This window comes from Perna viridis, chromosome 4, assembly GCF_037379345.1.
Source record: "Perna viridis isolate PV_CMFRI_1.1 ecotype Kerala chromosome 4, ASM3737934v1, whole genome shotgun sequence".
Lineage (NCBI taxonomy): Eukaryota > Metazoa > Mollusca > Bivalvia > Mytilida > Mytilidae > Perna > Perna viridis.
Window position 1 is genome coordinate 49,942,123 of NC_142448.1, and position 17,718 is coordinate 49,959,840.

Below are 17,718 nucleotides of genomic sequence, written 5' to 3' on the forward strand. Positions count from 1 at the left end.
ATATCAAATTAATAAGATTTGATTTTCTGTTATTGAACGTAATTGCTTCCCTGTCTTGGCATTTTATTCTCCACTTTTGAAATAAGATTTTTTATGTGACTCACTATTACTCCTGGGAATATTTTCCTGTTAAGACTAACTGTTATTGCAGATAAATTATGATTCTTGCAATACTTTGATTTTGCAAATAAGACTAAACAATGATCAAGCAACTATTTAAGAAACGATTTAAACATGTATATTGCCTACAAAATGAAATGAATTGAAATGTTCCATTTTATTCTGTCATTTAAATCTTATTATCACAGTACGACAAAAATATACCTAGTAATGACCCGGAAACCGACGATCGTTTCCTACCATCTACATCAGATGACCCACCAGTGGTAAGATATTTTTCCTTTATGTCTAATGGACCTTGTGTGCTTACCTTCGGAATGACGTTGAGCATGCGTTGAGCATGTCCAATATACACTTGACTTATCACGAAAGGGTTATTGTTCAACTTCTGTTATAAATGGAGGTTGGGGAAAGAGGGTCGGGGTAGGAAATGTGGATTTCGAATAAGGGATGGGACTCGTAAATGGTGAGAGTATGAAAGAGTAATCAAGAGAACCAAGGTTGTAGCGATAATCAAAAGAATGTAATCCAGGGACAAAGACCTGACATGGAAACCAGACATACACAACAAAGAACATAAAGTAACTAAATTCATTAATATAAGGTAAAAAAAGCAAATGAGCAACTCGGACTCCACTAAAAACTGGGAGCATGGACCAGGTGCACCTGTTGGGTAAGCGTCCTCTGCTTTTCTAGAAACACCCGCCGAGTTGCTCATAAAAAAAGTGAAGTCCGGGTTAGACAAACGAGGAAAGGAAACCTATGACCCGTTGAATACATCAGTTTTCATGGTGCAGATGGATACACCATAACGATCCACGAGTTCATGATGACGACCATAAAACCTCTGTAGTGATGACTTCAATCTTGTTTAAAAAACTGGTTTAGAAGTATTTAAGTGTTTTTTTGTTTGTTTTTGTTTTGTTTTTGTTTTTTTGGGGGGGGCTTTTATTTTGTTTGTTTTCTTTTGTTTTTGTTTTAATGTTTGTTTATTTGTTATGGTTGTTTTTTAATTCTTAATTCTTAGATATAGAAAAGAATCATTGATGCAACAATTGGTTTGATAATATAGTAATTTAATTAGTAAAAATGCAATGATGGTACTATGGAAGGGGGGTTTCAGAGTATACATGGGTCCTATGGAAGGGGGAGGTTTCAGAGTATACATGGGTACTATGGAAGGGGGGTTTAGAGTATACATAGGTACTATGGAAGGGTGGTTTCAGAGTATACATGGGTACTATGGAGGGGGGGTTTCAGAGTATACATGGGTGGTATATGGTGTAAGGGACAAGGTTATAGAATTCAATATATGGGTGTTTTGCATTATAATATTGTTTTTTTATATAAAGAAAATGCTTTTGCCTGATAATTTAATTTGATTTAGTGGAAGTATCAATATTGAGCATACAATCTAGGGAACTTATTAGGCAAAAGAATGCTAATAACACCAAAATCATAATCGTACCACAAAAAAAGAACCAAAATGCACAAAAGCACGAAGCCCCACTTAAACCTTTTGGTGAACTCATGTGCTCCGGGAGAGTGGACAGTTTCTGCTTCTTGTAAAACACCCGGTATCAGTATCCCCGTGATTAAATAAATCAATGGCTGTTCACGATTTTAGCACGGGTTAAACAATCAATTTAATTTCCTGACTAATGGATAATAAAAGCAGAAGCTTACTACTAATTCTACATGCGCTAGTACTTTCCAATATATTTACTATTTCGAGACACTTTGTGTTCCATTCAAAGGTTGTCAAGGACCATTGACACCTACTGAACTCAAAACTTTAATCAGACTCAGCAAGCAATGTAACACACGATACGAAAATGCATTATTTCAGTAATGGTCAAGAGAATCAGATTATGTTTTAGATCATTCTTTTTTTAGAACTTAAGGAACTTTTTTACAGGTTTTACGAAATATTCAGGTTTGCGGAAGTTTACACTTATACATAATATGTAAACTGGCCTAATCCAGATTAGTATAACCTATAAAAAAAAACATTCCCTATATTTTCATTTCAAATGGATGGCAGTCCAAATTTCAAAAATTGATTTGTAATCAAAAAGTTTAATTGAATCGCGGAGTACGGACCAATCGACGTTAATGACGCAAGAGTACCAAAGCAGATTATACAAAATAACCTGGTTTCCATAAAAAGAACCAACCAATCAGAAGGTTCGTTACAAATTTAATCATTAGAAAATGACATAAACTCCAGTAATTTACAGCAAACGACATACTCACAGCCCATAAACACCAGGAACCAAAAATTGGAAATCATATTTATTAAAGGTGTAATGCCGTTTTGCAAGATATTGGTTTCATTATGTTAAAGTAGCAGTCTTTAAAAAAAGTCAGAGAGGAGTTGATTCATGCATGTCAAACACCCACCATATGCAGTTTCATTCCTTATTCAGAAACAATTATTACATACCACAAAATTAGTTTTAGTTTGTCATTTAGTCGTTGCACTTTATGAGATAAAAAGCATATAGATTATGTATGAAATTGGCACTTTTCAGGAGTTATCGTTCTTGATTCGGCTTAATTGGGTAGATTTAAGAGGTTTAAAAATGTACAGCTTTCTCAATCATACAGATCAAAATACAGAAGGAATATATCGTTGCGTCAAAATATAGCATCTGTAGACCGAAAACTACACCATGAATTACCTCTATCTGCTAAAAGGATAAATTTTGTAAACTGGTATTTAATAACTGCAGTGTCTTACTTACATTATGCTGACTTTTATTATTACTTTTGTTTAGGGCTGGGGTGCTGGACCGACTAAATTTCCGAGACAATGATCTGCTGCCGTTATATGAACCTGCAACAAACTGGAACAATTTAAACCTTCTTCGTAGTGTTATGTCTTCCACATAAATTTTACAACTAAATGATTTGCTAAATATTCTCACTTATGTTTCTATTGTATTGTATTGTATGTTTCTTTTTTTTTTTTTTTTTTTTTTTTTTGCTAACATTTCTATTATCATTATATATATTCATGTTATTATATAATCGTAGGTATTAGGCATTTCAAAAGTTAAACAAAAATGAAGTGCGTCATATGATGTAGTTAATACGTTAATATTCTGGATGTTTCATTTATAATTTCTCAATATGCGTATTTCTTTAATGAACCTAAATATGCAATATCACTAATTAAACTGCGGTATAATTGATGAAATGCTGACCTATGTTGTCTTCGATAATATTTTATTTCACAAATTTAAACACTGATAAAAAAAAAAAAGCATGTCGCCTGCATAATAGAGAGCTGCTGAAAAATATATTCAAAAGCTTTTTAAGACGGACATCCGGGAGAGGACACACTAAAAAAAAAACCAAATGTTTTGTGTTTTAAACTGTTTGTTTCACACGGTCATTTCAGCCAGTTAAATCATTTAAAGCAACATTGAACTTAAATTTATTTTGGTGCGGATTTCCTCCTTTATGCACTTCCGATCTAAAGGGCCAAAAAAGGCGCAGAAAAACAACCGAAAAAATGCCTTTTTTAGGTAAATTTCAAATGTGGTATGTCATATCCGTGTAAGTTACACAAGGAAATCTTGTCTAAGCCTAATCCTTATTTGGACTGTAGAAATTATCGCATTAGCCATGTGTTCGGTTTTTAAATTACCCCAGGTCTAAATTAAAACACATTTAAACTGATACGGACGGATTTTTAAAAGTGTATTGTTAACACAGGTTTTCGGTCTTTTCAAATTTCAGTTTAGATAGGTTTTACTGTATTTTGAATGCATTCCCATTTAAGGAGGGAGACTTAGGGAAAGGGACACAACTCTTACAAATCATTGGAATGTTTGAAATCACCATTTTACATCAATCTCATGTAAGCATCAAAGTAACTTGGAATGATTTCATTGTTTCAATTGAAAGCTTGATATGCGCTAGTAAAATTGAATATGATACAGACAAATCACAAGAAGTCTTAAAATCATAAAGTATCGAAATAGAAACCAAGTCCGGCACCAATAAGTTCTACCATGTGCAAAATAAGGAATGATGCCTTGGTGTTTTATCATTTATTTAGATTACTAATACTGCAAATTTTGATAAAGACATTGGAGAGAATATACGTCATCATCTCGCACCTCTAGCACAATTACACATACTGATATATATATATATATAATATCAGTTTTTATTAAATAATGATTGAAACGTGTTTTACTCATAGCGAACTCAATATCTAGCCTCTATATTACTCGTCAGATTTGAGTAGATGCAGCCCTGGAATCGTAAGGAAGAATTTGTTTATATAGCCTCCGTAGAGCTCCAACTTGATAAGCGGGAAAATCAAATAAAATGAGAACTACTATTGTGTGATGTCACAACTCTCAAATTCAGACAGTACCGCCAACAAATGATGAAACGGTGCCTAAGGCTTCCTCGACCTTGGCAACACAAATATTTCAACAGATTTTTAAATAGTAACAATAGGTGTTTAGCTGCTTAAGATAATTAACTGCAATTACATATTATACCCTAGTTTATTAGCAATATATACTTTTGTTTATTTAGGAAAAATAAATAAGATAATAAAATTCAGTGACGAAGTGCTTTTGTATTGCTTCATAATCATTGTTTTGTGAAAAGTATTTGAATGTTGATTGTTGGTTAATGTATTTAAAAGAATCACCTAGTTCTGTCTTCAGCAGATAAAATTGTATTTATCATATAATATATAAACAAACAAACAAACAAATAAACAAACACAAACCAAGAAACTAATGAAAAATTCCCAAGAAGATAAACCATTGGACAATTTACCTGTAACGTACATACATCAGTAAGTTAAGGGTTTGCATGATTGCGATGTGAAGGGGCGTATTCCAGACGCTTGAAAAAGGGTGGTGCTAGGACATTATTTGCTGTTATTTGTCAATTTTTCAGATGAAAATGACAAATTTTCAAGAAAAAGGGGGTGCCCCTTGTATCCCCTTTGGATCCGCATGTGATGTATTTGTAGAATTTTCTCATACACGTGTATTCCATCTGTGCAAACAAAATGTTGAATTGTCAGCAGATCAAAGGATATTGTTATTCGAAGAAAAACCGATGATACAAAAATGTGGATGGATTGAATCTATACGTTCATGTATGAATGACAGATTAACATTGTGCGTAGAATGCAAAATGACAGGGTTTTTTTTCATTGTGCATTAATTTGAAATTGGGTCAAACATCAATCTACCGCTTTACACTTTGATAAGTGATATAAGTGATAACCAGCATACCGAATTTTTGAAACAGTTGAAATGTAAATCAGGATATTTTCGTGCAACTCGTCAAGGCAAAAAAGGATTGTCATTTTATTTTACTCTACTAAGTATCTGTCATAGATTATTACAAAAAAATCAAGACAGTGACCTCGGCGGCTTACGTGTCTCGTCGTCTCTTCATAGTCAGTTGAGTTGCAAACGATTCAATATACCTAATATTTTGACTAATGTTGTTTGGATAAAACAAGTATTTATGGTTGGAATACTACAGTCCTGCCAAGAATACTTTTTTGAAATCAAGCGCGTTACGTCAACTTGGCAGAATTTACACATTTTTTTCTCCATATGCATCAAGGATGAAAAGCCACATAAACATTATGTTGACAAAGTGACATATTACCAAAGATTATGGAACATCCTTACAGATTCGATTAAATAAAAAGAATTAAGGGCGATTTTTATATTAATCGAATATACCCTATAACTGTACAGCTCATGCATAAGCAAACTGATCTCTATGAAATTGAACCACAAATATTCCAAACCTTATATACAGGAACATCTGGTGTTGATTTGTGTGAGTCATGAGTTGAGTACAGAAATGAGGGGCAAAAGGTGAATAGGAATGAGAGGCAACCAACAAGCATTGTCCTTATGTTCGGACAGCGGGAAAAGTAAATTGAAAATACCAAAAGTGCCAATAAGGCGTTATAAAACAAGATAAATCCATGGGCAAAAATCGTACGAGAACCTACAAACTGACAAGAACAAACAACACGAAAATACATACACACAGACGAGCAACACAAACTCCACGAAAAAACGGAGGTGTACTTAGATGTTCCGGAATGGCGGACATTTTCCGCTCCTTGTATAACATCCGTCGTACTGCATGATTAAGGTCGTGTCCGGCTAAGATTAAGACAATTTTAACATGTAATTTATCAGTCATTATAAACACAAATAGGATGTAACGATCTAAGAGGTCATGTTCATTAGATGACCTTAGAATTTTCGAAACAATAATTTCGGTCTATTATAAACATACCATAATTCCAAAAACGTTGTTAATAGCTTTCAAATTAAGAGCTGTATCAAGTTTGAATGTTCCATGTCAACACTTGTCTCAACTGTTCAGGGTTCGACATGTGTGGTCGTATCAATCTGTGCTCTCCTGATATACAACGTGTACCTTGACCTGAGTTGCTTCATCCCTCCCCTTTTTCACCCAATGTTCTAAAGAAAGTGTGTTTTCGGATCAGCATAACAGATACAATGTTCAAAGTTGACACCTTAATAAATAAAATGCTTATTATGACCACATTGGGTTACAATACACTGCGTAGTTTCAGAGGAGAAGTTCTTTTTCCGACGCAGTCGGTATAGTTTCACTTTTTACCCTTTGACCTTAAAGACGCTTTTCCATGGAAACGCAAGTCACCTGATCTAAATTCTGTTTCTCGATTGGCCTAATACTGTTAAGTTAGTGGCGTTCGAAAAACTGTATCGGAAATTCAAATTGCGTGCCATGTGTAATTTCCGAAATGAAATGTAGAAAATTATAAGTAAAAAGAACAAATTTTACTGCGTCGGCCATCTTTTTTTAAAGATAGTACTTGTTAGAAATGTTACATACGACGACGGATGCTAAATATGACATATCATTGCACATCGGAAAAAAATATATAGGCGTCCATTTTTACAAAAAAAAACTTCAAATGTTCAATTATGATAATGGCTTTTAATTTTACAATTGGTATTTACAATTGTTTGTGCATGCCACAATTGAAATTCATTCTAAGACGTCGACTTTTATGCATGCACGTGTAACAAAATCTTTATAACTTTTAAAATCAAATAAATCTCATTTTCTTGTTCCTTGTATTGAAATCCTGTATTGATACATGCAATTGGTCATTGATAGTGTTGAAACAAAGTTGTCTAAATAATTCATATTTACAACCGGATCCACACCTTCTTGTGGCATTAACTTTCATCTGTTTCAATTTCCAGGTTGACGTAATTAGAATCATATTTATTTCTGTAGAACCGGAAAGCTTTACAGACATGTACGATTTTTACAATTGTTCCATGTCTGCGGAAATGTGCAAATTCTATATTATAAAATCAACTTTATAAAAAAGTCTACCATAATGATAAAATGAATGTAGCAATGCAAAATCTAGTCGACTATTGTTACCAAAAACAAAAATACTGATCATATAAATTTCAAATAAGGAGGACAACCGTTTGATTCCGAATAGACACAGGCAAATTTTGTGGGTCAGGAAATTTATTTTCAGCCAAAACAGAGCAAGGTTACAGCATGTATTGATATGCCCATTTTACTGTATTAGGTATCTGGGCGAAGGTCAGGAATTTATTTTCTAGAGGTGTATGTAGTACTCCTACAATGTCATAGGTTTGAATTCCGTTCCTTCATCCCCATAACTCTTACTTCTGAGCACCATATTGCACAACGCTCGTTCCGACGTTCTATGCAATCGGCAGAATTGTAGTTAAATATTTACCATTTAAAACATTTCATACAGTTTCTTTACCCTAACACGGGTGAAGGTGACTAAACTTAAGAAGACGAATGACCTACTTTATGAGAAAACCCAGCAATTCTGGAAAACTTTTGTAAAAGCAGTCTAAATGAACTTCACTTTTGGTTGATAAAATTACAAATTTTAATTTGCGAAACGAAAATATTAAATTAACCATCCAATTGCCTTTACTAACATTAAGTTCGTTATGTCAAAAATGTATTGTATTCTGTAAAATTAGTGGCTGGTCGCTTTGATTAACGCTCTTCATTACAAATGTTTTCTAAGTATTTAAACAAAAATGTAGGATTTTTATCGCTTGGTTTCCGGCGGGTAAAAGCTTCTTTTATGTAAATAACAGACTTAAAATATTTTAAAACACATGTTTAGCGTATTCGCATTTGCGGTGGCTTTCAATATGTCAGATGCTAGAGGATAGGGTGGCACCAAGTCAAAAAATAGCTTAGCAGACAACCTCTAGCACTGTTAGAGTAGGGGCTGTAGACCTGAATATTTATTTCTATTTTGTTCAGGGCCAGAATATCTGTGCAAAAACTTCCAGCCCCACCCCACCCCCTCCCTCAGAAACAAATGGTCGTCCCTGAAATCTGCATGAACAACCGAGGAATACATTAAGGTTTTGTTCAGTCCATGCTCGTGTAACCACAATTTTCGAGACTCTTGTTCATGGAAATGCCAATATCCGGTTCATCATAGTGGTACCCCGAGTTGGTAGCTGAGGATTGTGGTGATAGTACAAAGTTATTTGAAGGATTCATGTACACAGCCGTATGTAAATTTTCTCCTAGCATTTCATCTTTCTGAAGTTCCGGTTCGACGTACTGGCAAGTCTGCCTTTTCAGAATCGGGTAGTCATACTTAGGGTCCCAACGATTGCTTCGTGAATGCAGAAATGTTCGCATGCTAAAAACAAAAATTTGTAAAGCCACATTGCACTTCGAAATTTGTGTTATAAAGACTCATCCTAACAAACATGTAAACATGAATTGAATGTACCTTTGTTTTTGAAATTATTTTTACCATTTTTTAAGTAACTTTCGAAAGTAAAATTTAACGCATTAGTTTGTACTTATGGCGCTTAGATAAAAACTAGCTACACTACACTGTCTGTGCACATATGAATAATATTTACTTAAATGTGACATAAAATTGCAAATGGTTTATAAAACACGTTCAAGAAAGGTGTTAAATACGGTATGTAAGACTCTTTCTAGTATCAATTTCCTTCCTGAAATTTCTGAAGTAGAAGGTCTTGAATTCCGAAGATTGATTTGCATTTAATTGCTGACTTCCGACGAAGAAACCCTAATACAACAGGGCAGGTTGCAGCTGGCCCTAAAACATCATTATAAACAGGTACAACGAAAGAGTTGCCACTATGTTCAAGTAGGCTCAATAAAAGTTAAATAAATTATTATTGAAACAAATCACAGGGAAATGAATGAGAATTAAACATTTTGTTATGTTCGCACGGACACCCCCACCCCCTGAACTATTGATATGTTCGACTTTTGTGAAACGCTTTAACCACAAGAAACACAAGATACACTGTAACATACGCTTCATAATAATAGAGTTCCGGGAAATAATCGCTTGTTCAAATAACTGTATATATTTTTTTTAAAACCAAGACCGAAAAGTCGACTTTCCTGTCCATACCGCCTCGATTTTAAATCCCCGGTATCCACGTATCCCTACCCACAAATGTGTGTCTGTACACGGCGTATATACTCAAGTAACATAAAAATAAAGTACAGGTGAAAACGAAACAATACGTACAAAAAGCCAGATATTCCTGAATTTGGACAAGCGCAAAAAATGCGGCGGGGTTAAAATACTTTGGCGTGATCACATCATCCCCTATAAAATATAGTCATTTGTCTTTTTTTAAATGTATTTTTACACAAAAATGTTTTGTATTAATATTGCACTCAAAGCTCTGTGAATGACAAATTTCAATGCATTTGATAGAACACTTTCTCGTGAAACCACGGAGTCCCTTGACGAGACTTACAGTGTACAAACCCTACACCCCGCACTCCCGATTGACCTCTGTATAAGAAACACACAGTTATTGATTTATCAGTTACTGTATATGTTAATACAGCAATATTAGTACATGCATACTTACGCATAGATCAACAAACATACGATAATGATATTTAGTAACAAAACCACAGCCACTATGGATAAAACTGAAATCAAGAAAAATTGTAATTAGCGCATCAGTTTTAAAGCTGCTGAAAAAAGTGAAGATCACTCAAGAGAGTGCAATAATCTAATTTGGAGTAAAAATTCAGCATCGAAGAATACATTTTTTTAAATTTCAATCACAATGTTCACGAACATCTGTAATCGTAACGGTTACCTAGCTAGTAAACTGTTGCATTTGTATATCCTTCGCAGAAGGTTTTTGTGCTTCTTCAAAAGCTTTATACCTCTGCAAAACTCAATTACTAAACCTCGCCTCTATATGCAAATTAGCCCAGTACAATAAAAACAGCTTTGCAGGTTTTATGGAGTGTTCATATCACAACTCATACGTTATACCAGAGCTTGCCGAAACTACGCAGACTTTTTGTATCGCGCTAGAACTCTAACAAATAGGCTTCTGGAATAGGGTTATGTTGCTACAGGATTGAAGTCATCACTACATAAATTTTATGGTCGTCATCATGAAATCGTCCATCGTTATGGTGTATCCATCTGCACCATGAAAACTGATTTATTCAACGAGTCATAGTTTTCCTTTCCTCGTTTGTCTATCCAGAACTTGACTTTTTATGAGCAACTCGGCGGGTGTTTCTAGAAAAGCAGAGGACGCTTACCCTACCGGTGCACCTGGTCCATGCTCCCAGTTTTTTAGTGGAGTCCGAGTTGCTCATTTACTTTTGTTACTTTGTATGTATGATTTTAGTTACTTTATGTTCTTTGTTGTGTATGTCTGTTTTCCATGTCTGGTCTTTGTCCCTGGATTACATTCTTTTGATTACCGCTACAACCTTGGTTCCCTTGATTATTCTTTTAAAATGTATGTAGCGCTCGTGCCTTGTGTTTTCCCTCTGCCTCTCCAGTGTAGTGATGTTCGTTCTTCCGTGTGCACTTTTCAAGAATTGAGTTTGTGCGCGCTTTGTTCTTTGTAAGTCGTCCGTTTTTGGTGCCACGGTGCTGCTAAAGGATTTTCACTGTTTTTGTCTTAGATATTATGTTTTATCCCATCGCATCAACACGTTAAACGAAGCGAAAACATGGAGCGATGGTGGACAATTCCATTTGATTCAATGTAGTATATGTTACTGTTAGACAGTCTTCTATGATTTTCCAGTCGACAACTTTACATACCTATGATTAAATAAATATCAGCCATTTAAATTGGAATTCAAATGAAATCTGTAATCCAAAGTATCCCTCTCTGAGTCTTTGAATACATGGGATGCTTGAAAACGGGAAAGTAATGTATAATGTACACATGTAAGTTGGATATTTTGGTGAGTTTTTTAAAAAGATATATTCAGGTTGTTTCTTTCTTTTTATGTATACGATTCTTTTTTTCAAACAAATACATTGTAATAACAAATATGTTGTGTACAAAAATTAGAATTATGATATAACTTATCATTTACAAACGGTTCACATAGCGCTTAACTGAAACTGATATATGTCTTAAATATTTGATTTCAAAAGAGAATGGAGGATGTCTACATTTTGAAAGCACTCTCAGCAAGAAATCAACAAAATAGAAATGACAGTTATCGTTTAAGCTTCCAAGAGCGCATCTAGAGACTGTAAAAATAAGGGTTCCAGAAAAAGGGACATTCCAGGCTTCGATTTGTTCATGTTTTCCAAAGATTTCCCTTCAAAAGTAGCTCTATAAATAGAGCTTCATTCTCCATATCTACTAGTGGTTTCTGTGTTTCATTTGGAATGTGTTGACAGCAGATATTTTTTATTAATGTTACGCTTCAATATCTAGGTTTTCTAAACATTAAAGTACTACTCTGTAAAAAAATCAGGCAAAATGTGTATGAGGTTTGGTCCATGAAGAAATAAGATGAGATTTTATTGCATTTTCCAAGTATTTATACATCAAAACCACCAAAACCAAACAAGTTTTTGTAACTTTTACTCTTTTTAGATATTTATATATCAATTTTTTTAATGCACTATGGAAAAATGGTGGGAAAATTGTCTCGCACTTTTTCCCTTTATAAGCAATCGAAAACCATCTTCTTCACAAATGCTTCAGAAAAAAATAAAAAGCTTTTCGGTGGCTTTTCTTGGTGCATTGAATATATATTTGAGGGAAAGAAAGACCACATTGTGAAAAATGGTGTGCCTCCCATTACCGGATTCTTACACAAAATGGTACTTAAGTATAGCTGTCTGTCTAAGAATCATGCAAAATCATTTTCAAGTTATGTCTAAATAAGAAAAGGCCACATATTCTCATTCTTTATGAAATCTTGTAAAATGAGTTGCTAATACTAATACAGAGTTATATGTGGTGGCAAATCTAGAGTTTTCCGGATGTCATCTGCAGAAGTGATGACTTCAATTCCGTAGCAACACAACCCTGCCCCAGAAGCCTACCCGTTAGAGCTCTAGCGCGACACAAAAAGTCCGCGTAGTTTCGGCAAGCTCTGGCATAACGTATGAGTTGTGATATGAACACTCCATACGCAGGTGCTGAAGGGATGTTGCCACAGATGAAAGGAAAGTTGACAATTCTGAATGAAAAGTCATCACGTTTGTCGTAAAGTTTGGTCAATAGTTTTCCTTTACCATCGATTTCTAAGTGTAGGTCAAGATATGAGGCTGACTTCACAGTGTCTGAAGTATCTTTTATCTCAAGTTCTTTTGGGTAGATGCGATGTATCAAATCCCCGAAATTAGGATTGTTCAAAGATAATACGTCATCTATATAGCGGAAACTGAGATTGAAGGATCTAGCCAAACGATATTCTTTCTTTCTGATCAGATCAGCTATAAAGTCAGCCTCATAAGTGTGAAGGAATAGGTCAGCAAGTAAAGGAGCACAATTTGTACCCATTGGAATGCCGACCGTTTGTTCAAAAACACGTCCACCACACTGGACAAATATGTTGTCGATTAAAAATTCCTGCATTTTGTAAACATCTTCCACTGTATATTTGGAAGATGATTTGGAATTATTTCTCACAAAGTATGAGGAATCTCTACCAAGAACTATATATTTGTATCTAGGTTTACCATCTTTTTTGGAAAAACAACGATGTATAATGTTTTTAAGTTGGAATTTTAATTGAGTATGGGGAATGGAAGTATACAGTGTTGAAAAATCATAGGTTTTAATGCTATTATATTCAGATAATAGCCTTGAACTAATTGTTTCCAAAAGATCTTTCGAATTTTTCAGGATTCACATTGAATTAATACCACTACGGGAGTAACAAGTGTTGTGGTAGGACTGCAGACCCTCTTTGACAGTTGTGAGTATAGAAATTAAAAGCTTTGAAAGAGGTTTGGTGGTACATTTTGCAGATTCAGCTATGAAACGTTGTTTGTATGGATTCTTGTGGAGTTTAGGAATCCAGTACGTAGATGGTAAATCACAATCATCGTCCTTGGTAGAGAGACCAAAAGAGGATAGCACAGATTTATGGTTTTCCACAATCTCTTCTTTGGAGAGTATGGTAGCAGTATATGTCTTGTCACTGCTATTATTTTCTATGTCTACCTCTGATAATAAACATTGGATGTAAAACGTTTTGCAGACAAAACAATGTCGTTTTGGGCTTTGTCTGCTGGTACGACAACATATTTGTCATGTATAGTAGACAATGTTTTTGCTACATCGGGGTCTTTAAAAACTGATGTAGCCTTGGCACTCATTGACCTACTTAAAACTTTCATTCGTTTCAAAATTGAAGACCTCACGGCCTTTAACCACTCTGACAGAGAATCAATGTCTTCTTGTTCTCGTTTTATCCATTTTCTTGCATAGTCCTCGACGGCATCCATAAGAACTTTAAAGTTATAATTCCAATTTATGGAGCGTGGTTCACGGTACTTGGGACCTTTAGAAAGGATATTACGCAGAGATTCGTTTTCGAAGATGGTTAGATCTCCCGTAACGACGTGACCAGAAGGACCATATTTGAATGGAGAGGTTTTGCAAAAACAGTCAGGTGGTTTAGCCTTGAAGTCCTCAATCTCGAGGTTCTGCAATAGCCTTTTATAATTGAAAATTTTGGATGCAGTGGGTGAAGTATAGGGATATGAAATAATTGGTATGGATTTGTCTTTGAGATATGGGGGAATTTTGTTGGTAACGTTTTTGTGATGGAGGATGTTAACCAAATTAATTGCATCTATACCTTTGTTGACAAACGGTAGTGGAAGAAATGATCGTTTTTCTTCCATCTTGACTTTTCACACAAACTGGTTTAAAGAGTCTGTGGAAACCAATATCCAAAATGATGGCAACAAGTCTGTATAATGATGAGGTTGGGTCAGAAACAGGAGTGTCAAGACCTGTTTTGTAAAAGAAGTGTAGTAGAGTGAGAGGTATGGAATAAAGTATGGTTCTAATGTGATGAAGTCCAAGAGGTTTTTGTATGAAAGGGAGACCATCTATGGCGACATTATGTAACTGAGGTGACGTATAGTGGCGATGGCCATGACTCCTTTCCCGTTTTGCAGTTTTGTCAAATAAATTCATCACATTTATATTATTGTTATATTGGCTTGAAAGGTTTCCTATACTTTTGATGTTGTCATTACATCCGTAAGGTATTGCAGTACCTAGTCTGCGTATCCAGTACTCCTCTCTTTCCCTACGATAGTTTTTACTTAGAACGGGACTGTTCGTAGGATGGTAATTTTTTTCTAAAATACGAACTTTCACAGAGAGGATTGAACGATCTTGTTGATTTAAGTGTTGATAAACTGTCGGGAATTTGGTGGTGTTAATTCCCGAACGATGACCGCACATTCTTTTGTTTAATCGTTCTTGCGTTTCTCCGACATATACTAAACCACATAAGTTGCATTCTAATGCATATATAGTTTGTTGATTTGCAACTTAAGTCATCGTGACTTCTTGTATGGAAGGTTTTGTTTGCAAGGGAACTGGAGAAGTAAGGGTCGGTTAATTTTGTACAGATGAAGTTAAAAATAAATAAATGTCCGACATTTCAAAAATAAATAACTCCACAAAATTTGCCACCTCCCCCCTTTTCCATATTCAAATGTGTGTTCCCTTAGGTGGACAGATCAGCAACTTAATCAATATAATACAGCTCTGAAAAAACAATTCGACAAAAAGTTATTTAACAAGTTCGTTATTTAACGTTCAATAATACAATGGATAAACACCATTGTACGTGTACATGTAATAGTCAAACTTATCATACCGGAAGTTATTTCGTAAGTGTAAACTACTGAAAATTCATGAAATGATCTTACCTTAGGCTCAAAGTTTTTTTTTACTATAAACTTTGGTGCATGTTTTATTGTTTTTCAATGGTTTTGTGATATATAATAAGGAAATATATTATTTGATTGTGTATTCACTGTCAATAGCTATAGTTTCAACTTTCCTGTTTCCGCAATCTCTTGAAATCATACTTGTCCGAATGTCTGAGTACAGCTAATAATTGAAGTACCTAAAACTTAATCATAATTATTAAATAATTTAATGGGTCACAATTACGTCTGTCATTTCTTCTTAGTTTTTCACTTGGAAATCATTTGAATTTTACATTTTGAAAATCACTGAAGCGAGTCCAACTAATAGCAATTCAGCACCGCACCTTTTTGATTTATTTATATGTAGATGCATGTAGATATGCCGGAATAAATTTATTTTTCATGTCACAAATTGTACGACAATTGGGTCGAATTTTCAAATTACGATTATAAGAACATGTACATCGTTCAGTGCAGCTGTTGGTGAAAACTATATGTAAATGGTGTATTTTTGCGCATGGTAATAAATTTCATTTTGATTAAACAGTAAATAGTATGTCGAATTGTAATATTACGGGAAATGGCAGCGATATTTCCAAATAAAGCTAGTAGATTAATACTTATCAGTAGCGGATTCAGAGTGGATGCAAGGATATACACACACACACACACACACACACACACACACACACACACACACCATCCTCCCCCCACACTTTTTATTGGATAATTTGTAATTTTCGTGTGTCAAATTGACAAAAAATGGCAAATAATGTCCTAGAATTCCCCTTTTTCTGAAGATCCTCGGCTGGCACCCTCCCTTTTCAAAGTGTCTGGGCCCGCCCTGCTTATGGTTCATATACATGTAAAAAAGTATATGAAAGGATATTATAGCGCTCAAATCTCTCTAACCTGGGACAGTGATGGCAAAATAAAAAAAAAAACAACTATAAAAATCTGTCAAATTCGGATTTAAACTCGAGATCGATACGAAATACAAACACGTTTACAAATAGGACAAAATACTAGAAGCAGTATATATCATAAAAGAGTACTTTTTTTCAAGTAAGTTCAAAATTTAAAAGCAACTGATAAGCACACCTTGTTTACTCAAACAAAAATATCAATAAAAACACGTCCAACAGGATTGAGTGAAAATATATAATGAAAAAAATGCCAAGATATAAATCAATGATGTTCACACGCACATAAACATGATATTGTATTAATGTAATTATAATGTATGTTAGTTGAGAAGACTGGGATCGATAAGAGATCAACTCTAAAAGATTGAATTACTATTACTATCTAATGTTAATTAAAGGCCTTTTGGTGAACTCTGAAACTAATAAAGTGTTTATACGTTGGTGCATTTGTTACAGTTCACGATATCTGTTCTATTCTATATAGACTTTAATATTGCACATCTGGGATGACGAGGAAAGACTTATTGGGTCATTCTAAAACTGGATGATATGCAGAGCATGTTTTCTCGCTATTTCTACTTTAAATATGCTCAATATGCGCAGTCATAAAGTCTTCAACAAATATACTTTCTCAGCAATATAATTTCAATCCACATCTTTTCTAAATGTGTTGAGGGGATGTCTTCATGATGCTTGGGTCTCACAACACTCACGTAGCCTTAAGGGGGGGCTAGGGTAAGGGACATAACTAATGAAATCAGTGATTTGTTTGTTTCATATTCAATTTCACTACAGTCTTTCAAGCTTTCATTTGAAACAGAATAATGAAATCAGTATAAGTAACTTTGATGTTGTCATGATATTGATGTAAAATGCTGAATACAAACGTTCCAGTGTTTTGCAAGAATTGTATCCTTTAACCTAGGTCTACCCCCTTAAATAGTCACGTCATTGTATCGGCAGAACTGGATAACTGAGAGACATATTCTGTAGGTACATATATCAAATGTTAAAAGTCAAAGGCAAAAGCCATGAACTGAGTTGAAAGGAGAAAGTGTGTTGCAAAGTTTTAGCTCATGCAATACCACAGAGAAAACGGAAGTTCTATAAATTATACAAATTACTAGGAAGAATCAAATTCTATCCATTTCGATCAAAAAGCTATACGCAAATAAGAAAATGAATAGTGGAAGCAACAAAAAAAAAGATTGAAAACCAGATTATTTTGAAAGCTTTCAGATAGTTCTGTTTATTTTTTTTCTTTTCTCAATCAAAATGTTGGTGCAGTTTTTTAATTCTTTTTTTTTTATTGATATTCTGTAATTTTTTGAGTGCCTTTTATCACCGATAAGTGATTTATTCATTCAAGTGCCGTCTATGTTAAAATATCCT

At 34.4% G+C, this 17,718-nt stretch overlaps 2 protein-coding genes across 3 annotated transcripts in view; one reads left to right on the plus strand and one right to left on the minus strand.

Moving 5' to 3' along the window:
* LOC148620407 (cell surface hyaluronidase CEMIP2-like) overlaps positions 1-4,707 on the plus strand; it is a 26,308-nt gene extending 21,601 nt beyond the window's left edge. Inside the window, exons 23-24 of the mRNA XM_088581263.1 lie at positions 309-386; positions 2,901-4,707. Of these exons, the coding sequence (XP_088437389.1) occupies positions 309-386; positions 2,901-2,939 (117 nt within the window). The 3' untranslated portion in view covers positions 2,940-4,707. The remainder of the gene's footprint in view (positions 1-308; positions 387-2,900) is intronic.
* LOC148620408 (uncharacterized) overlaps positions 1-15,465 on the minus strand; it is a 19,039-nt gene extending 3,574 nt beyond the window's left edge. Inside the window, exons 1-5 of one of the 2 annotated variants that reach the window (XM_088581273.1) lie at positions 15,398-15,465; positions 11,294-11,387; positions 10,083-10,146; positions 6,430-8,854; positions 2,868-2,959 (exon numbers count right to left, since the gene is read on the minus strand). In XM_088581273.1, coding sequence (XP_088437399.1) covers positions 8,575-8,854; positions 10,083-10,146; positions 11,294-11,318 — 369 coding nt within the window. In that variant the 5' untranslated portion in view covers positions 11,319-11,387; positions 15,398-15,465 and the 3' untranslated portion in view covers positions 2,868-2,959; positions 6,430-8,574. Of the gene's footprint in view, positions 1-2,867; positions 2,960-6,429; positions 8,855-10,082; positions 10,147-11,293; positions 11,388-14,307; positions 14,572-15,397 lie in introns of those variants that run through there. The other variant, XM_088581274.1, reaches the window with a different exon arrangement.
* Between the last annotated feature and the right edge of the window lie 2,253 nt (positions 15,466-17,718).